At 44.0% G+C, this 14,444-nt stretch overlaps 1 protein-coding gene across 3 annotated transcripts in view; it reads right to left on the reverse strand.

Moving 5' to 3' along the window:
* Window positions 1-14,444, reverse strand: part of ST7L (suppression of tumorigenicity 7 like) — a 266,896-nt gene that overhangs the window by 146,828 nt on the left and 105,624 nt on the right. For all 3 annotated transcript variants that reach the window (XR_013274492.1, XM_077481541.1, XM_077481540.1), the window contains exon 7: window positions 5,472-5,626. Coding sequence is in view for 2 of the 3 variants with exons in the window: in XM_077481541.1 (XP_077337667.1) it covers window positions 5,472-5,626 (155 nt within the window). In the remaining variant the exon portion in view is untranslated. The remainder of the gene's footprint in view (window positions 1-5,471; window positions 5,627-14,444) is intronic.

Below are 14,444 nucleotides of genomic sequence, written 5' to 3' on the forward strand. Positions count from 1 at the left end.
GAGCCGGTCGCCAAGGAAGGGAAGATCTGTCAGGGCTTTCTTGGATGCCTGGTCAGCAGACCAGAATTTCAGCCAAATCAAGCGCCTCAGCACCACAGCTGACACTGAAGCCCTGGATAACAGAGGGAGAGTATCCAGGGCCGCGTCACAGATGTACTTAAGGCCTTGCACTAGTTGGTCTGCTACTTCCACACAGACAGGGAAGGCCTGTTGCTCTCCCAATTCGCGGTGCAGAACTTTTGCCCACTCAGTCAGTGTCTACGACACCAGTGCGGATGCCAGTACAGGTCGCACGGCTGACCCCACAACCGTAAATAAGGAATGAGCCACCGCCTCGGCCTTCCTGTTCGTGGGATCCTTGAATGCAGGAGTCCCCTCAACCGGGATCGTGGTTACTTTGTTTAAGATGGATACTGGGGGGTCCACGACCAGAGGAGCTGACCATTTTTTGAGAAGGCTTTCCTCAAAAGGGTAACGCACCGCCATGTATTTGGGGACTGAAAAGGTCAGTTGCGGGCGACCCCATTCCTTGTAAATAAACTTATCATAATAAGTCAAATACGGGAACACCTTAGGTGAACGTGCTGACTTACGGGACCCAAAAGGGACCGGTATATCAGCAGAGGGATCCGCTGGCTCCTGAATCTTCAGGGTATCACGCACAGCTGTGATAAGTGCTCCAACTAGCGCTTTGTCGCACACGGACCCGGATGGGGACTCATCCTCACTGTCCGAACGGTCCTGGTCAGCATCATCTGACAAGACAGAGCAGGGGTCACTGGCCTCAGCAGGACCCGAGTCTGCGTCAGAGCTCTCCCCAGAGGAGGGGGGGGGGGCAGGGGCCGCTTTTCAGCACCTTTCTTCCCACGTACCGCCTCTATCTTGGCAACAAACGAATTGAGGAGCGCCGTAAGGGTGTCCATAGGGACCACGCAGTCCGCAGGTGACCCGGTTGCAATTACCTGGATTTCAGGGGAAAAAACACCAGTTTCTGAAGCCATGCTGACCCTACCCTGTCTGCCACCCGAAGGGGACTTAGGACAGCGACAATCCCACCCTCCTGCTGCCGCTGGCTGAGGGGCTCTAACCCGCTGGACTTACCACCCTGGGCCGTTCCGCGATGTATTAATGCCCGATGATCCCCAGCACTCCCAGATACAGAGATAGCAAAAAACTGTGTCGTGGCCGGCTGGTCGCGCGATCAGCGAACGATCAGTGAGTGATCAAACACACATGTTTAGAACACAGGATAACCTTCTCAGCGCCCTGTGATGACCAAACAGGAAGCAGAGGGCACAGGGGCAGCTGCTAGAGCACAAAAACATGGTTTGGCTACTAGAAAATTGCTGCCGGTGTTCTCAATAGGGAATCACCAGGAAAATGGCCGGCTGAAGCCAGAAGTCAGTCTGACCCTTGCCCATACTTAAAATGGCCACCGAACAGCACTATGAGGGACTAGAGAGAACATGTGGCAGGTACAGCACTGCACCAACACAGGGGCATGACTACACAGGCATCCAGCGGGACTAAGCTTCAGGACCCAGGCACCCAGCACAGCTAAAACCCCCAGGTGAGAGCCCAGACACACACACACCGCTCAGCACATGTACAGCCCCCTCCCCCCGTGAGGGGGGGGGAAAGGAGAGAGTTAGGGACAGGGGAGAGAAGAGAGGGGGGTGAGCGGGGGCCCCCGAATCGACCTCCCAGGGAATGCCCAGCTGCTCCACCCTGACAGGCAGGGAGAGCTGTAGTTACCAGTCCTGAAGCTGGGAGACATTCCACGGTAGTCAACTCCTGATCAGTACAGGGAAGACTACTGGCCTCGGCATACTGTGACGCAGACATCAGTATCCCGGTCATATGTACGCCCCCGGAGCATAAAGCTCACCGACCACCTCTAGAGCTGAGGTATGTCGTGGCCTGCCGAGCCTTTGCTGCGACCTGCACACGCTCGATGGCCAGACTGGGGAGACTACAAGGATAAGTGAACCAGCCTGTCATCCAGCCGACTGTTGATAGAAGATCACAGGATCATTCATCTTGTGCAAAAAGCCACGCTTCTGCATCAAAAAAACACGGACCTATGGGGCCGCAGGGTTCCTAGGTCTTATCTCCTCACTAGGCAAGAAAAGAAAAAACTGAATTCTGCCTGAGCAGGCTGTGGGGTTGTAGCCTAGGAACCGCCCCATGGGCGGAACTAAAAGTTCTGAAGTGTTGTATTACAACTTGCCTAGTATCAGTACCAGTGATAGGGCTGACAACCCATTTTGTTACAGAGAGGAGCTGTGTCAGTCGGTGAATATAAGAGAAAGTTTTTTGTTTTGTTTTTTACCCAAAACTTATATTGTTTTAGGTGGACCTAAACCATCTAAGAATTTCTTACACCTCTCAGGACTCACCGCGGAATTTGTGCTGGAGTTCCCTGGGTATGCACACCTGCTGCAGCCATTATAAAGGGGGTCCCACTCACCTTGTTGACATTATTCTATGTCAAGGAAAACATGCAAATGTGTTGATCGTGATGGTGGGTGGCTGGCTAACCAAAAATTCACAAATAGACTGTAATAGAAATTAGAACTATTGCAACAAGATATTATTGTTGGATTATGGCAGTAGTCTCAAAATTTTCTAAACAAGGGGCCTGTTTACTGTCCTTCAAACTTTAGGGGGGCAGACTGTGGCTAATGGGAGTAGAAAAAGACGTGGTTTCAGTGGGAGTGAACAGCTCCCATCTTTGGTATTAGGGGGAGAAATTAGTGCCCTATCATTGGTGTCAGTGGGAGGAATGGTGCCCCATCATTGATGTCAGTGGGAGGAATAGAGTGGCAGTAACTATGGCCCACTCCTGCTGACAGTGGGGGGAATAATGCCCCACTGGATTATGGCATATAAGAAACCAGTGCGTGACTTAGCCCAGTGTTTCTCAACTCCAGTCCTCAAGGCGCCCCAACAGGGTGCTGTGAGGACATGTTTTCAGGATTTCCCTCAGATGAAACAGCTATGGTAATTACTAAGGCAATGAAACTGATCAAATCACCTGTGCAAAATAATGGAAGTCCTGAAAACATGACCTGTTGGGGCGCCTTGAGGACTGGAGTTAAGAAACACTGACTTAGCCCACCAAGTTCCATCCACAAGAAAATGTTATTTTTGGATGAACTAGCTGACCATTTAAACTGATAGTGCATTCTGATACATTTCAAAGGCTAATATAGATGCTGAAAAATAGATGCATCAGCTAGTTAACATTTTCAATCGCCACATTAACATTTCATAACATTTTAAACCTAAATCTTCCTGAATTGCTGAGTGGTGGCAAATGTGAGGGATCTTCAACAACCCCATGTAGGAGGCACTGTGGCCAACAGAGGCTCTTGCAATGAGCTTCTAAATGGAAGCTGAATTTCACATTTATACTGTTTACAGTGCAAATTTTCTGGCAGTTTACATCAGCTTCACCAGCTTTTGATGGCAAAAGCAACAAAACTACAGTTGATTAGTTGTCATCATCTATTTGCTTGTTTTTGCAATAGGCAGCTAGTTGAAATTGGATAAATGTCTGAAAATTGTTGTGTTTATGGCCACGTATGTTTAGAAGTTATGGAAGCTCCTAGAATGGAGTTGGTGTTTGTTTAGGCACAAAATATGCAATTTAGAAAATTTAAAAAGGTGATACTCCATTTATTAGGCTTGAATTCAGTGCTACCTGTGCTAATACTACATCATACTGCCAGTGGTTTTAACAGGGTCAAGGTGTTCTCATTTTTAAATCCAGTTGCGGCCAATTAACAGAAAAGTGTTAAAACGATGTTAGTCAAGAAAACAGTGTGATATTTGTAGTCACAAATATTCTTTGAACATGAGATACTGTGAGGAAACTCCTGTGAGCAAACTCAGAGACATGCACATAATATTACAGATAGAACTTTGATCAGACGCATGAGTACGCCCACAATCAATGTTGGCACCAGAAGGCCTATTTAAAGAATGCCTTGATCCAGTATCAGTGCTGACTGGTCTTCAGCTGTATCCTGTGCCCTGCTTGGGTCCTGTGTATGACTTCTGACCTGGCTTGTCTCCGACTTGATCCTAAATTCTGCCTATAATTCTGCTCATTCCTGACCCCGACTCTGCTTACGACTTGGATCCTGCCTATGCTTCTTTGATTTGGCTCTATGTTACTACCAAGTACCTGCCCTGGCTGCCATCCACATTTGCTCCAAGAACTGCTGTGTTCCTGCCTCAAGCCCATTGGGAGTTTAGGTAACTTGTGTTGCATGTGGAGTTCCTCTTTAACCTTAACTGGTCCATCCCACAAAGGTTCCATTTCTGACCCAATGTCCTGTCAGACCTCCTGAGACTGCATCTCCAGCCATTAAGTCTTGCCATCAACATCTACTGGAACTCAGGCTCCTCTTGTCCCTTGGCACTATCTGTTTCACTCTCAAAGAGGTCTGGGCTGAAGTACAAGAGGGGCCAACCTCACCATTTCAGTCTCCTATCAGGTGTAAGAAAGAAACTAAGCAAAATAGATTATATACTATACATGGGTTGTGATTCCAAAAGGTTTAAATAAAATGTATCAGAGTGTGTTTATTAAGAACTGAAAAGCTTCAAGACAAACAATCATATTCCGATCTGCAGTGGGAGATATGTTTGGAAATGTAATGCAAGTAATATGGTGGAAGATAAACTTTTTTTCTAGTAGACCTCCTGCATGCGGGTGCCTGAGCCCAAACAACACATATTGAAGTGTTTTTCACCAGCCCGGAAAATCCAGGTGCTGCTTTCAGCTTCCCACAGATATGAATGGCTGTGTGCAGCTGTACATATCTGTGTATGCTGGTTCTATCATAAAAATGAATATAGCATGTGGACGTATTCAAAAAATGTATAGAATTCTGCTTTTTGTTATACTCATTTTTATTGAGCACCATCTTCTACTCGAGTATATCAATATGGTCATCCATTCATGTCTATCAACTGCTGTACGCAGCACCTGGGCTCTCTGGGCTGGGGAATTGGTGTTGCATGGGCTTGTGCAAGAGGCATGAGATACACACTGGTAAAAAGCACAACTTCGTTAATGCAGTTTTATAGACAACTGCAAGACTGCATAAGATTTAAAAAGTGATCTGCAAATGCAGTGAAAGCCTTTATATTTTTTCCCCCTTTGCATGTCCATGCAGTACAGGCCTAACTCTGATACCAACAAGAGGTCTGGGTACTCATCTACTAAATGTAGTTGACAGAACAGAACATGCTTAATCTATTGCAGGCCTAGAGTTTACTGGATAATTGCTCATATTCTTCAATATGTATCATCTTTAAAATGACCTCTTCAATGCACCCCCCACATACACAAGCCCACAATTGCATGCATGAAGAACACATACACAGTATTTTACTAAACTGCAGAATTACAGTGACTATAGTAATTTTAGCAGGGAAACGGGGCATGATTTACTCACTATTCTGAGCTTCATGTTGCGAACTCAAGTGCTGCTGTTGTTGAGATTTCTTGTAAGCACCTTCTGCTGCTTTCAGCGCTTGTTGGAAGAACTTTTCTGCATCAGAAATGGTTGTAGCTTCTTCTTCCGCTAGGAGGATATAAGCTGTGGCACAGCTGTAAGACAATCATTTTTTACAGCGGGAAAATTATATACGCACTGTTGTAAATTGTTATTGAATTCAAATGCAGCAGTTATAGATTTTATTTTTTAGACAATAAGTTAATGAACTAAAGACAATATGAAAGAAAACAATAACAGCTACTCTGTTGATTGGACATAGATTCAAGGCTGAACAATTTAAAAAAAAAACTAAATTTCAGCTAGCTTCTACACCAGTTGGCCCCTGTTTACACTGATGAGATTTGTCCTGCGATGGGATCGCACTAATGGGCGACTTCCAAATCAGGCTAAAAGTAGTGGGGCTACTACTTACCTGGGTTCCAAACATGAAGACTAAAGCTGGCCAAAGATGGATGGAAATTCGACCAGTTCAGCAGAGACCGGCTGAATTTTGATCCATCTATGGGCAATCATGTGATAACAGTGAATATCTTTCAAAACATCAATAAGAAATATCATCTCATAATAATATATTGATGTTTTGAAAGATATTGACTGTTGTATTATTTCTACTTATTTGTGGTTAGACTTATTGGAGGTATATTTAAAGTCCCACTGCACGCATAACATTTTTTTATTTCATATGAATTTCCTGGGATGATACTCTCCAATGTTATAATTGTTGGAACCACTTCCCCATAATACTAGAATTCTAACAATGAACATCCCTTATTCGCTTCCTTTTGGTCTTTAACCACTTCAGCCCCTTCCTGACCAGAACACTTTTTGCGATACAACACTGCGTCGCTTTAACTGACAAATGTGCAGTCGTGTGACATTGTACCCAAACAAAATTTATGTCCTTTTTTTTCCCCACAAATAGAGATTTCTTTTGGTGGTATTTGATCACATCTGCAGTATAAACAAAAAAAAAGAGGAACAATTTTGAAAAAAAAAGCTATATTTTTTATTTTACTGTAATAAATATCCCCCCAAAAAATCTATAAAAATAGGATTTTTAAAACAGCTTACCTGTAAAAATCTTTTTTTTCTTTTTTTTTTTTTTTTTTTAGGTACATCACGGTAAACAGAGCCATAGTACTTACTATGTGGGTTTAATAGGCCACCTTCAGGTGTTGGACACTGGCACACCCTAAATTAAAAAGTGCCCTCCCTATATAACCTCTCCCACTGGTGGGAGTACCTCAGTTTTGTAGCAAAGCAATACACGTGTATACCAAAGAAGGGAGGGACCTATTTTCTTATCCTACACCATGGGACACAGAGCCATACTACTTATATGTGGGATGTCCCATAGCAATGCCAACTGAAGGGAGGGAGACACAACAAAAGTAGGGCACCAAGAGATCAGAGAACTTATACTGCAGCCTGCAGTACACTGCGCCCGAAAACGCTATCCTCATGACCTCTCGCATCTACTTGATAGAATTTGGTAAATGTTTGGACTGAAGACCAAGCCTTGCAGATCTGAGCCAAGGAGGTTTGGTGATGCACTGCCCAAGAAGCACTAACAGCGCTAGTGGAGTGAGTTTTAAACCATAGGCTTGAACAATCACTTGACAAATCCATTTAGAAATGGTAGAGTTTGACGCTGCCTGGTCTCTTTTAGGACCGTCTGGCAACACAAACAAAACATCTGTTTTACGAATCTGAGCAGTCACTTTTGAAATAGATCTTGACTGCCCTCACCACATCAAGAGAATGTAGTGATTTTTCCTTCACAGAACGAGGCTGTATAAAAAAAAAAAAAAAAAAAAAAAAAGAGGCAGAACAATATCTTGGTTTAAATGAAGACCTGATACTACTTTTGGTAGGAATTTAGGATGACGTTGTAATACAACCTTATCTTTATGCAGAATCAAATATGGCTCTTTACAAGAAAGAGCAGCCAACAATAATACTCTTCTAGAAGAAGATATGGCAACCAAGAAAACTAATTTCAATGTCAAGAGGACCAACGGAAAATCTTGAATAGGCTCCAAAGGCTGCATTTGTAAAACAGATAGGACTAGATTTAAGTCCCAAGGATTCAAGGGGGATCTAATTGGGGGATTAATCCGTGTTACTCACTGAATAAATTTATGAACCAGAGAATGTGACGCAAGTGGTCATTGAAAAAACACTGATAAGGCAGACACCTGGCCTTTGATAGTACTCAAGGCCAGCTTCATCTCCAATCCCATTTGTAAGAATTCAAGGATCCTAGCTATGACATATTTTCTGGGGTGCCAACCCCTGGATTCACACCAGGAGATATATGCCTTCCAGACTTTATAGTATATGATTCTGGAGGCCGGCTTCCTAGCATTAACCATAGTAGAAACTACTGAAGTTGACAGCCCACGGTACTTTAGAATGTAGGTCTCAATAGTCAAACTTAGCATTTGTAAGGTAGGATGGTATACTGGACCTTGCGAGAGAAGGTCTGGCCACAGTGGTAGGGTCCAAGGGTCCCCTACGGCCATTTTTATGATCTCGGCAAACAAAGATCTCCTGGGCCACAAGAGTCACCTCCTTCCCTTCTTGCTTGATCCTGTAAAGAAGCCGCAGAACAGGAGGGAACGCATAGATCAGCAAGAACAGATCCCAAGGAAAGACCAAGGCATCTGTTCTGCATGCCATCGGATCCCTTGTCCTTGACACAAAGTTGTCGATCTCGTTGAACCTGGACGCAAACAGATCCATGTCCAGAGCTCCCCATTTTTGACATATTGACAGAAAGATGTCGGGATGAAGGGACCATTCTCCAGGGAACAATTGTTGGTGACTCAGGTAGTCCGACTGCCAATTTTCTATCCCTGGAATGAAAATTGCTCATAGGCAAGGAATGTTGCTTTCTACCCAAGAAAGAATATGATTCACCTCTCCGGGCTGCATGACTTCTCCTGCCCCCTTGGTTATTGATGTAGGCCACTGCTGTGGCATTGTAGGATTGAATTCTGACAGGATAATTAGATAGTCTGAGCGTCCAGGCCTCTAGGACCAGACGTACTGCCTGAATTTCTAGAATATTTATGGGCAAGGTCCTCTCTGAGATGCACCATTTCCCCTGGACAGATGCTTCTTCCAGGACTGCTCCCCAGCCTAAAAAGCTGGCATCTGTTGTTACCACCTTTCAGGTGACTGGCAGAAAGGATTTACCAAACAACGAGCACAATGCACGGTAGTGGGGCGCAAGGTGGACCAGGAGCATAATCTCTCCACGGGAGAGATTATGCCCGATATTACATCCATATATATGCCGCCTCAACTCCCGTGAAGAGATTATGCTCCTGGTCTACCTTGCGCCCCACTACTGTGCATTGCGCTCGCTGTCTGGTTTGGTGAGTATCTGGCAAACCATCTATATGCACATTCACCCATTATACTCTTTTACATGGATAGTATGGTTAATTACTTTTCTATATACATTCTATAGGAATCTATGGTCGCATCAGTTCCTGTTGAGTGGAGATACACCCACGAAACGCACCAAGCTTTGATTTTGATGCCCCAGCTACACCTCATTTGGAACCATACTGATTTCATTATTATTTGATTCTTTTAACTACAACATAAAAAACCTTTCTGTATTTAGTGGACATATACTTACCATCTGGATATATTGGTTGATATTAGGCATGCTGTCATTGGTATCATGGTTCATTTTTTCCTCCACTATCCCAATGCTTCATCTAAAGTCCCAATTTCCTTGTTGTACCAATTGATCTATCAAGAGTAGATCGTCTAAGTAGGCTAGTATTGTTATACCTTTGGCCCTTAACCTGGCTAAAAGAGGAGCCAGGATCTTTGTAAACACTTGAGGCGCAGTAGCCAGTCCGAAAATGTAGAGCTACAAACTTAAAGTGACGATTTCCTATCTGGAAGCGCAGAAATTTCTGATGAGCAGGGAACATCGGCACATGGAGATTAGCATCCTTGATGTCGATTGACGCCAGAAGATCTCCTCCTTGTAGGAAGGAGACTACAGATCGGATTGTCTCCATGCGAAAGGAACGGATGTTTAAAAACCGGTTTATATGCTTGAGATCTAAAATGGGCCTGATATTCCTGTTTGATTTTGGAACTATGAACAGGTTTGAATAAAAACCCAAACCTCGCTCTTCCAAAGGGACCTCTGATATCACCCCTTGAGATGATCCAGAGCTAGAAAGAGAGACTTCTTTTTCATTGGATCTTTGGGAATGTTTTATCTGAGAAAACAAGGAGACAGGAACTCTCGGAACCCTAGTTTGTAACGTAGAGAAATTGAGGAAGCCACCCATCTGACTTGACAATGTTCCTGCCAGACTCTTGAAAACTGAAGAAGCCTTCCCCCCTTCCAAGCGAGCGGGGGCGCCCCTTCATAAAGAAGCTTTAGTATTTTGTTTTGTGGGCTAGGGTCCTCCCGAGGTCCACTTTTGGCCCTGGGACTGACCGAGAAGGTTTACCTCTAGAATCTGACAGTGGAGGCCGTCGAGACTGCCTGGAGTCAGCTGCCCCTGGCACTGAAGAAGAAGTATGTTTAAAAGTAAAATGTTTAAACTTTTTCTTGACCGGTAAAAGGGAACTTTTCCCATTAGAAATTCTTTGGATATACTTATCCAGATAGTCTCCAAACAATCATTCACCATTAAAAGGGTAACTGGCCAAGAGCTTTTTACATGGCGCTTTGGCTGACCAATTTTTCAACCATAGGACTCTACGCACATGTACCAGCTCTAGCATAAGCCGTGAGGCCTGCTGAATAGAATCTCTCATAGCATCTACTGTGAAACACAATGCTTCTGACATACTAGCCAAATCCTGGGCCTGCTGATCAGGAATAATTTTGAGTACATCTGTAAACTGGTCCATTAAGGACTGAGATACTCCGATCGCTGATAGTGCAAGTTGAACGACTGAACTTGCGAGAGAAATAAACATAGTTCTTAAAAAGGAATTCCAACTTCGTATCTGTTGGATCCTTTAACATCTGATCATTGTGAACTGGACAAGTCAGGTTTTTACTTACAGAGGATATAGCTGCATCAATTGCTGGAATCCCCCATTTTTTAATAAAAAAAGTCTTCCTCCATAGAATAAAGTATAGAAAACTGAAGTGAAAAAATATTTATCTGGGGATTCCCATTCAAAATACATAAGCATAGGAGAAGAATGATCAGACTGGGGAGGCTTTAGTGAACCCAAACCAGACGTGGTCTCATCAACTGAATGCGCTGCTGGCAGCGAAAAAGTAGAGTGGACCAACCCAGTGAAAGGTTGTTCCAGCAAGCTTTCCTGCAGACCTACTATTTCTGTATCAGGTACCTCAGACGCAGAGATGTTAGCCTCTTCCTAGTCCTTATACAAACAAAATAAATTATACCTAAAAATGTGTACTGCAAATAATATTTAGGAAATAATTAAGTAGCACTAAATACAATTAATACGTGATCTGTATAAAGATAATCACAATAAATATGACACCCAGTGATAATGTGCTATATAATAAAGTCCATTGATAAAGGTGCAGGAAAAATAAAAAATTAACATTCATCCAATCTTTCAATCTTCCACCACACCGATGTGTCAGTGATTGCTCTCCCAATGAAATCGCACTCACCAGCTGATGTTGTCTCCCACTTTCGTGTTTGGCAAAAGAGCAGATAGACTACACCTGGGTCAATAACACAACTAATCCCAGCCAGGCATATCCATATGTGAAAAATAAACAAAAAAAGTGCTCCACATAGCGTGATACTATTTAACTGATTTATTAAAATTTATCACAACCACGCTCTAATGTTTCCACTCACACGTTTAAAATTATTGCCAGCAAATGAAACCTCACAGCAAACTGTGTGCAACAAATTTTGGTGGTGCACTAAGGTTGTGGCGGATCCAAAGTGTTCCTCAACTCTCACCCACTCCGTGATCACTTTTTCTGAGGAAGGTATACGAGTCCAGAGCAATATACCACCCGCTTTGAACCACTCTGACCAGTGACGTCCAATATCAATGAAATCTATGTCCGTGTGGCCACGCCCCGACATGTTTTGTCATACCGACTTCTTCCTAGGGATTGGCCACACGGACACTGACTCTCCCTTATATGCATTTACTCCCGGAAGTCGTGGTTGGCTGAGATGCCACGCCTGCGCACACTACATCCACCCAATTACTTCCGTACACACTAGTTGGCCCGCGCTTACACACAGCTCACACCGCCGCGACCGCATAGCAGCAACCTATGCCACGGGAAGATGCAATCCATATCCCCTCAATGATATTTTATAATGCACAGTAATTGCCACACTTAATAACCAATACTGCGATATTTTAGATTCTTTAAAATGAACATTATGAGCCTACTGTAAACCTAACTTCAACATAAAAACTGACAGTGGATGATCTGTCCTAAAAAACGTATATATATCTATAATTATAATTCATGAATCCATAAAAAAAAAAAAAAAACAAATTAGCAAATTCATATATCATTCAACATATAAACATGAATAGTAAATAGACTGGTCCCATCCCATAATTTCTTATGAATGGCATTTTAAACCATTCCCCCAACGGGAATGGCAAAATCCACCCCTAAGCACAGAGCATGGTAATCTTTTAGACCTTCAATTCCCCATAGCAACTGGAAAAAAGATAACTAAAATACACCACATATATCCTAAATCGTCAACATGAATATATATACCGTATTTTCCGGCGTATAACACAACCTTTTACACGTAAAAAAATTGGCCAAAAAGCAGGGGTCGTCTTATACGCTGGGTCAGCTTCTCGGATGCCGGCTGGGTGTTCGGTAATACTGTATGTAGCTTCGGCTACATACAGTATATACCGCTGAGCCAATCCTGGTGAGCGATGTATTCAAATGAATACAAAGCCTGCTCGGATTGTAGTAACGACCTCTGCCAATCCAAGCAGGCTACTCTGTAGCCTGCTCTGATTGGCTTGGAGAGTCAGAGCGGCGCGGGCTGATGATGTTACAGCCTCTGCCAATCCAAGCAGGCTTTGTATTCATTAATAGAATACATTGCTCGCCGTGATTGGCTCCAGCAAATGCAGGAAGAAGGAAGAAATATGAAGCCTCGGAATCCGGGTCGTCTTATACGGCAAGTACAGATTTAAAAGCATTTTTGTCCAGTAAGATTAGGGGGTCGTCTTATATGCCGGGTCGCCTTACACACCGGCAAATACGGTAGCAGTGATGGTGAACCTTGGCACCCCAGATGTTTTGGAACTACATTTCCCATGATGCTCTTGCACTCTGCAGTGTAGTTGAGCATCATGGGAAATGTAGTTCCAAAACATCTGGGGTGCCAAGGTTCGCCATCACTGATATATAGCAATCCTTGTGCCCCTAGTGAAGTGTATGCTATCCGAATTTGTATGCCTGCTCTGCATATCCTAATAATCGCTTAGAACCACTTCGCATCCAGGCCAATTCTGACATTTCTCTCCTACATGAAAAATTCATAATTTTTTTGCTAGGAAATTACATAGAACCCCCAAACATTATATATGTTTTTTTTTTAGCAAAGACCCTAGAGAATACAATGGCGGTTGTTGCAACTTTTTAACTCGCACGGTATTTGCGCAGCAATTTTTCGAACACATTTTTTTCAGAAAAAAAAAAACAGTTTCATGCTTTAACCACTTCAATACAGGGCACTTAAACACCTTCCTGCACAGACCATTTTTGAGCTTTCAGCGCTGTCGCACTTTAAATGAAAATTGCGTGGTCGTGCTACACTGTACCCAAATGAAATTTTTATCATTTTTTTCCCACAAATAGAGCTTTCTTTTGGTGGTATTTGATCACCTCTACGGTTTTTATTTTTTGCTAAACAAATAAAAAAATACCGAAAATTTGGGAAAAAAATATGTTTTTTTTGTTTCAGTTTCAAAACTTTGTAAATAAGTAAGTTTTCTCCTTCACTGATGGGGCTACACTGATGGGCACCAATGAGGTGGCACCAATGAAGTGGCACTTATGAGGTGGCATTGATGGGTGGCACTGATAAGTGGCACAAATTGGCACTGATAGCTGGCACAGATGGGCATGGATAGGCGGCACAGATGGGCATGGATAGGCGGCACAGATGGGCATGGATAGGCGGCACAGATGGGCATGGATAGGCGGCACAGATGGGCATGGATAGGCGGCACAGATGGGCATGGATAGGCGGCACAGATGGGCATGGATAGGCGGCACAGATGGGCATGGATAGGCGGCACAGATGGGCGGCACTGTATTACATTATACTGTACTAATGGATGCCAATCAGTGCCAAACAATAATGCATGCCAATCAGTGAAGCTCATTGTGGGCCCTGATTGGCATCCATTATGGGCACTGATTGACATCCCTGGTGGTCTAGGGAGGATTACCTTGTGCTGGGCATCCCTGGTGGTCTGGTGGCGTCCCTGGCGGTCCAGTGTGGGCATCCTCGGGGGGGGGGGGGCTGCGCTGATAATTGATCAGCACAGATCCCCCCTGTCAGAGGAGCAGCCAATCAGCTCTCCTCTACTTGCGTCTGACAGACGCGAGTGAGGAAAAGCCGATCACCGGCTTTTCCTATTTACACTGTGATCAGCCGTGATTGGACATGGCTGATCACGTGGTAGAGTCTCCGTCGGAGACTCTTTACAGAGATCGTAGTTGCGGGGTGTCAGACTGACATCCCGCAACAACGATCACCGCGATGCGCGCCCCAAATGACGTCCGGTCAAGATTTTGGAACCACCTTGCCGCCGTGTATCTGCTATAGGGTGGGCGGCAAATGGTTAAAAAAAAATTTTTTAAAACAGTAAAGTTAGCCCAATTTTTTTGCATAATGTGAAAGAGGAAGATACGCAGAGTAA

Source organism: Lithobates pipiens, unplaced genomic scaffold, assembly GCF_037356315.1.
Source record: "Lithobates pipiens isolate NorthernLeopardFrog02 unplaced genomic scaffold, aLitPip1_a1.2 Scaffold_16, whole genome shotgun sequence".
Taxonomy (NCBI): domain Eukaryota; kingdom Metazoa; phylum Chordata; class Amphibia; order Anura; family Ranidae; genus Lithobates; species Lithobates pipiens.